Source organism: Trypanosoma cruzi, genomic scaffold, assembly GCF_000209065.1.
Source record: "Trypanosoma cruzi strain CL Brener 1047053516319 genomic scaffold, whole genome shotgun sequence".
In the NCBI taxonomy this organism is placed as follows: domain Eukaryota; phylum Euglenozoa; class Kinetoplastea; order Trypanosomatida; family Trypanosomatidae; genus Trypanosoma; species Trypanosoma cruzi.
In genome coordinates, this window is record NW_001849064.1 from 1,796 (window position 1) to 9,002 (window position 7,207).

Below are 7,207 nucleotides of genomic sequence, written 5' to 3' on the forward strand. Positions count from 1 at the left end.
CTCCTCATCTACAGGGGAGCACGCTGCAGTTTCCTCCTGCAGCGCTACCAATGGAAATTGTTTCAGCACTTTTGCTGCTCGTCATAGATTTTGCCGCTTTGTCTCTTGGTACACGTGGGAATCTTGCGGAGGAAGTGGGCACATCATGTCTGGCCATTGGCCTCTTACTTGTGGCTGCGGTGGGGGCCATTTATTACATGTGGTTACAGACGTATGTCATGATGCTCGACTTGGCTTTCTCCGCTATACTCCTTGGCCTCAACGTCTTGGCGGTATTGGCAGGGGTCTACGCTGTGCAAGGTGCAATAAGGGCGAAACATAGCCCGCGCCAGAGATTTGCACCGCAACCACATGGCCTACCGAGTTTTATGCGGGATAAAGTGAAGCGGCACAAGGAGGACTAGTGAGGTTTGGCGTTGAAGGGCGTGGTGGAGTGGGTGCAAATAAAGTGACATGCGAGATCATCCTATTATTTGCCGCCTTTATTAATTTTGTCTCTGCTCTTAACGAGGCCCAACGTTTTTTTATGTTTTTTTTTGATTTCTTTCCCAAACAAGGAATTGTAAGAGAAACGGTAGCGACTGCCGCTCTACCGTGTGGACGGAGAGAAAGGGCGTCGGGGTGCTGTGCTAACTACCCATTAGGCAGGTGGAACCCTCTCCTCCCCAAAGCAACAACAGGAGAAGTAGGAAAGAAAAAGCAAAGAAGGAAGGAAGAGAAATAGCAACAGCAGCAACGTCAAATACACCCCAGCGGGAGGAATGCGAAGGACTTTTTCTTATTGGGCTTCACGTGCGTGGCGAGTCCATTCGGAGCTCATTCAAGGCTGGATTGCCGCCGCGTCGAGTGAGCCGCGAAAGCTACAGCAGGCACGGTCTTACCTGTACGATTTGAAGCTTGAGGACGCAATTGAGGAGGTTGAAGATGCGACAGACCTCGTGTATTTTATGCATCGTGTCTCGTATCCGGCAGGAAGTCATCTGGAGACAAAAGTGGGCCAGTTTCTTTCCAGGTTATCGGAGCAGCTGACACGCGAAAATTTGCTGGAAATTGTCAAGCGACTGAATGAGCAGCCCAACTCAGGTCCGCTTTGGTCACGTGTTGTATTTGAGCAGCCTTGGTTTTCTGGTCGAGTTGAGGAGCTGCTGGAGGGGCTTACGCTAGAAGAGCACGTGACTTTTTGTGCTGTCGTCTGGCGTTCTCTGCTCCCTATGCTTCAGTCACATTCATCTCAGCATGCGACGCGTGGGGCCGCTGTAGCCGTGTCACAGCAACTCGCGTTATTAACGGCACAGCGCATTGAACGGAGCAATGACTGTCAGGCGGTGTGCCTGTGCGCGCAGTTAGGGGTTCCTCTTCAAGGGGAAAGTCTTGCAGTGCTTCGAGAGCTCATCCTTTCCCTAACACGCGGTGGCAATCTTAGCCCTGAACAAATGATAACGGTGGCAGAGGGCATCTTGGCACACCACTCTACTGACGCAGAGTGGCTAGACGCTCTACAGGTGGCAATTTGTGGGAAACCGCTCGGCAGCGTCAGTGCGTCACATGCTATTGCTATTCTACGCGCAGTGACAAGCGCGCGGTCGGGACATCTCAGCAAAATGTTTGAGGACCTACTGCTGCGTGTTCTCCCCGACATGTCACCGGAGGACATGCTAGGCTGTTGTAGGAGCCTTACCGTCATGCCAAACGCGGCGCCTTGTCTGCGAAAAGAGCTTCAGAGGCTCCTTTGTTCCAAAACTTCGCTTGGCAAGGGAGCATCCGATAGATACGACGATGCCTTGTTGTTGCAGCTTCGTGGTATGTCACTGATTGCGCCGTCAGAGGCTACTAAGTTGCTTTTGCGGTTTGTGGACCAGCTAAAAGGCACTGAAAAGATTTCTTCGCCATCCATGACGCAAATTCTTCTTCGGTGTATGCGGGATTTGCAACTCTTTCCTCCTGAACTTGTATCGCACTGCAAAAATTCCTTTCTTCAGAACACTCCTTCTACTTTTACTCAAGAAGACATCGCCTATTTGCTCTATGCGGCTGCCCGTGCAGGGGAAGCAGTGGATGGCATTTTCTTCAATGAGTTACTGAATCGTTTTGCCGCTACGCGTAAGTTTGATCGCCGCAAACATAAGGCTTATCATGGGAACCTTCTTTCCATTCCTACGGTGACGATGGTATTAGAGTCCTTTAATGTCGCGAAAGGGGGGAGACTCTCAGTGGAGTCAAAGGTGTATGCAGTGTTGCGTGACGCAATAGAGCAGCAGCAGCAGCAGCAGCGCCCGGAGGGGATAAAAATGGAAGACGCCATGCATATTCTGAAATTGCTTGTGCATCTTGGGGTAGATGACAGAGGATTAACAACGCTTCTACTGACCCGGCTTTCAAAAGCCATTGGCTCCATGACACCCATCCATGTGAGGACTCTTTGTGAAGTGTTAGTGGCGCTTAAATCCCGTGACGTTCTTATGTTTCGCGCACTTCTTTCTCATTTGTCTCAAATTTCGCCCGACCACGAGAGTATTACTTCGACGGCATTAACTGCGCGGAAGCTAAAATTCGTTCCATATTTTGAGCAATCTGTGCTGGTAGAACATGTCACTTCGATTGAAGGCTGGAGCTTGTCAGACATTGTATTGGTGGCATGTACGTGTAGCGAAAAGCAGCGTAAAGCCTTTTTGGCCCTGCCAGGAGCAGAAGTACTTTCCCAGGCACGTCCAGAAGAATTGTCGACGCTCGATTTATTCCTACTTCTTTCCATTTCAAATGAGGACAGGGAGAAAACGGCCGCGATTGCAGCAACGTTGAGGTCTCGTCCTCCGATTGCAGCGGGAGATCTGGAGGTTGAAGATGTATGGCGAGCCTTTGTTAACGTTGCGGATGACAAAGAGGCACTCGCAGCGGTGTGTCGCTCCGGTGCCGCCACGTTGCAAACTGCGGATGAGAACACGTTGATGCGCTTTCTCGAGGCGGCATCAAATGTGCCAGAGCTTCCTAACGTCTTTTTTAGAGTGGTAGGAAGAACTGTTCTACGGCTTGCCAATAACATGACCGTCGAAAATGCGTTGCGATGGTTGGAACTTTACGTTGGACATCAGATTCGGGATGACAGTGTGGGTAAGGCCCTTCTTTCCAAAGTGCGAACACGTAGCCATAATGCCGCGTCCCTTGTCGATAAGACGCTCCGAAAAGCATCCACCATGTACGGAAAAACGTACAATACACAGGGTAAGTTAAGGAAGAACAAAGAGAAGGTTGAATGGCGTTATTTCCATCAAGATTAACTCTTTCTGTAATAGCTGTTGGTATCCTTGATCTCTTTTTCATTATCACAGCCAATATTACCGTTGCCAATAATGCCGCCGCTTTACACGTTGTGCACGGAACATTCGAGGCGACTGCGGAAGAACCAGAAATGGTAATAGAAGTGGTGCGTCATGGGTGGGAGATTTTCATTTCTTACGCTTGTTATTTATTTATTCGTTTTCATTTATACTCACCTTTTCTTTTTTGCGCTTGAGCCATTTTGTCTTTTTTTGTTGTTGTGATGTCGCTGGCGCTTGGCATCTTCTTCCTTGAGGAGAGTGAGAGGTCGTTTCTCGGCACAGGGAAGGGACCTACACGAAGTGAATAAAGCTAAGACTGGGACGTTCTCACGCGCTGCGGGAATGTTGGGGATAACTTCAGCTTTGTTGTGTGTGACAGCGGGGAGGGCAGCACTTGTGGCAAGTGAGCTGCAAAAACTTGTCCCGGTTCTTCTTCCGCTGCTCGATCCACCCATCGCGAAGGGGGTGAATGTGTCCGCGGCACAACTCATTGTGGCCAGCGGCCACACTTCCAGAAGAAACGATGTGCATTTGCCTGACTGCCCCGTGATGGCGCACGCGCTTCCACTTACTGCGCTGGCGGAACACAGTGCCTTTCTGAGGCATCCTTGTCGGGCGTGTCTCAAACGGCGCGTCCATTTTCTTTCGAGCGAGCACTTCTGCATGCATCTTGAGGAAAAGTGTTCACAGGGTGGTGGGGGTATGCCAGCGGAGTGGGAAAGCATTGCTGCAGGGCAGTTTGGGTTGTTTACGCATTTTACGGATGAATTTGTGATGTACGCAACGAGCCGGCGGGAGCCCGGATGGACGTGGCTGGTGTACGACAAGGAACGGCCTGAGGGTCACCGTCTTGTGGTGGTAAACTTTCCGGCCAACCGTGTGCCGCTGGTGCTTGGGCTTTGGCCGCTGGCTGTTATTAACATGACTGAGAGCAGGCTACTGTCAGCGATTGGGGCGAGGACAAAAACGAGTGCTGCAGAGTCCTCCCCGGCGCCGTGGTCTCGTGCGGCCCGCAACCCACTTGTTGCAGAAGCATCAACCGCAACTGTGGCAGCGATGGCTGCCGCGGTTACCGACACGGTCGACGGCCTAGATGGGAGTCTTTCTTCGATCCGTGCTCAGGTTGCCCAGGAGGCCGTGCTAAAGATGAACTGGGGTTTTGTCCTGCAGCAATGGAAACAAGCAGAGAGTTACTACGAGTCGGCCGAGCGGGAGAGGAAAGTCCAAGCTCAGCGTACAAAGATGGAGCGAGAGGCGGCTCTGGCAGAGATGAGTAAATTACGCGACAGTGGCGCCACCATTCTTACGTCGGACACAGTTGAAATTACGGTAGCAGGCAGCGATGCAGTCCCTGAAAAGGCATCTCGGGATTTAAAGGCATCCACGCAGACAACAAAAGAACCTAGGAAAGAGGAAGAGGAAACGGCCGGTGTTGGCACAGCCAATCAAGATCCCCACTGTACACAGCTAGAGGACGGCACATGGCAATATGCGTATAAAAATGGTGATTTGACACTACTGCGGCCCGATGGGACCAGAGTATTCAAGAAGAGTGATCTAACCACCACAGTGTTTGCGGATGGCAGTACGCTTTATGAGTACCCGAACAAGACTTCCATCCTCGACCGCGTGGATGGTGTGCGCGTGACGACCTTTGCGGACGGCACGACGAAAGAAGGGCGGTACAAGTGATGTACAAGCAAACAAAAAGGAAATAACTCTATTGAAGGAAGTGGGCGGGATTTACCGTGGAGCCCAAAATGCCTCGAATTGTTGAGGGAGGCAACGGAATAGCAGTTGCTCTTGCCTGCAGTTGCGCCCAGTTGGTGAGGGGGCATACCAGACCTTAGTCATTTTTTTTTACTGGCCTTTTTTTTTTTTCTTTCCTCTCGATGCCGAGAGGATCCCCCTTTTAAACTCTCTTTTTGCCTTTTTCCTCCTGCATGTCAGGATGATGTTTGCATGCTCGCGCCGGCTCTTCTCTGCCGCATCGGTTCAGCCACTCTTGTGGTTCGGGCGCCGCGGTGCATTTGCGGTGCCACACCCGTCAAAGGCGAAGAATGGCGGTGAGGATGCGTTTTTGGTGCACACGAGCGGTATCGGTGTGGCTGACGGTGTTGGCGGGTACGCACGAATCGGCGTCGATCCCGCCGTATTCACGAGGAATATTATGAGGTTCACCCGACAGGCCTTGGAGAAGGATCAAAATCGTGGCACCATCAGCGCCCTGGAGGCTCTCAATTATGGGTTTGCAGAAACACAAAAAAGAGGTAAACCTGGCGGGTGTCCGGTGTCACTCGTGACTCTCGTTGATGGGCGTTTTGCATCCGTGCTGAACCTTGGCGACTGCGGCACGATATGTCTGCGGAGTTCCAAGCTATTCTTTGCCACCGAGGCGCAGCAGCACAGGTTTAACTGCCCGTACCAACTCCCGGAGGATCCGCCTTCTGCCGGGGACCGTACAACTCTTGAAGTGAGCGAGGGCGACGTGTTCCTTTGTGCGAGTGACGGCTTGCTAGACAATGTCGAAATGTCAGATATCCTGCGGCGTTTAGAGAACGTTGGGCGTGAAGGCTGCCAGCGTGTTGCGGAGACTTTAGTTGAGGAGGCCTGTAAAAATGGGGCTGATGAGAAATTTGATTCACCCTTTGCAAAAAACGCAAGGGCGATGGGGTACCGTTACACTGGCGGGAAGCAGGACGACGTGACGGTTGTTGTGGCGCAACTGACGCGGCTTGACATTGAGCCGAACGCCTGTCCGGGAGATATCGCAGAGTTTCTGAAACTGCCCACCGAGTGAGGTGGAGGCATTCACCGCGACGGAGGTAAGAGGACAAGAAGAAAAAAACAACATAAAATAAAGGCCTTCACCTTGAAGTAAATCAGAAAGAGGATTGACAAGAAAAAAAAAATCCGTCTTTTTGTTGTTGTTGTTATTGTGAGGTGGTCATCGTCTGTTTTTTTCTTTTACATGACAGTTTGAATGCAGTGTTGAATTTTGATGGCATTTTCTCATTTATTTCATTACGTTTTGTTGTGTTGGGTGGTGATGTCTTTGTTTTTTATTATTAAGGTTTTCTCCGTAGGACGAGGAAGAGAAATAGAGTGACTGCAGCAGAAAGCGGCCAGGGGGACAAGATGAACGCGAAAATCACCGCGGCACTAAAGCGCTGTGGGCAGTGCGCGACGTACCAGGAGCTGTGCGGGCGCTTCGATGCGACGGTGCGTCCACTGCTGGAGAATTGTCTGAGCGCCGCGTTGGTGCGACCGGTGCGGGATCACGTGAGTCCGGACGAGTGCAGTCCGCGGGTGGCAGAACTGCGCGAGGCACTGCGTGCTGCCAATGCGGGGGACGACGTGTGGTTTTTTTTGTTCCGGGCCACCGCAACATTTGTCGAGCGTTCAGCGAAGAAACGCGGGCGTAATGGTGACACGGCGATATCTGCAATTGTTGTGAACGTCTTTGTGCTTTTCTACGGCCGCGTGATTCCGGACCTGTCGAAGCTTCGCCTTCAATGGGGGTTCCTGAAAAAGGAACGATCTAAATTTGAGGCGAGCGATTCGTATGTGCATTCCAACGCTGCCGAGCGGAGGAAGGCGTTGATGACATCTGTTCTCTCCGTCTTCTCCGAGCGTGCCCACCGGCACTACTTCACCGCACTGTGGCTGCCTTGTCTACACCACGCTGCGGCTGCTGCTCTCCATCTGCACATACTGCATCGCATAGGCGACGTCATTTTGCCGCACCTTACCAACCCGCTTGTTGTCGCCGACACTTGAGCGGCTGCTTTTCTAGTGGTGGCCTTGTTGCTGTGCTGGCGTTGCACGGCATCTTCCTCCTCATGCTTGGACACGGCCTGGAATATCCCCAGTACTACCAGCAGCTCTAC

General features: G+C 51.8%; 4 protein-coding genes and 1 pseudogene across 4 annotated transcripts, besides 2 other annotated features; all 5 read left to right on the forward strand.

The window, feature by feature from the left end:
• On the forward strand, window positions 1-404 carry Tc00.1047053504129.10 (hypothetical protein, conserved; the record flags this gene model as incomplete). The annotated part of the gene is made up of 1 exon (XM_799959.1): window positions 1-404. A coding segment is annotated over one exon (404 nt), but the record flags the coding sequence as incomplete, so codon positions are not given.
• Window positions 1-7,207: a sequence feature (heterozygous, Esmeraldo-like haplotype).
• On the forward strand, window positions 762-3,275 carry Tc00.1047053504129.20 (hypothetical protein, conserved; the record flags this gene model as incomplete). Its single annotated transcript, XM_799960.1, has 1 exon — window positions 762-3,275. One exon carries the CDS (start codon window positions 762-764, stop codon window positions 3,273-3,275), a length of 2,514 nt encoding a protein of 837 aa, XP_805053.1.
• Window positions 2,251-2,271: a microsatellite.
• Tc00.1047053504129.30 (hypothetical protein, conserved) lies at window positions 3,660-5,009 on the forward strand (the record flags this gene model as incomplete). The annotated part of the gene is made up of 1 exon (XM_799961.1): window positions 3,660-5,009. One exon carries the CDS (start codon window positions 3,660-3,662, stop codon window positions 5,007-5,009), a length of 1,350 nt encoding a protein of 449 aa, XP_805054.1.
• On the forward strand, window positions 5,269-6,117 carry Tc00.1047053504129.40 (hypothetical protein, conserved; the record flags this gene model as incomplete). Its single annotated transcript, XM_799962.1, has 1 exon — window positions 5,269-6,117. The coding sequence occupies one exon, from the start codon at window positions 5,269-5,271 to the stop codon at window positions 6,115-6,117; it is 849 nt and encodes a 282-aa protein (XP_805055.1).
• On the forward strand, window positions 6,456-7,207 carry Tc00.1047053504129.50 (annotated as a pseudogene; the record flags this gene model as incomplete).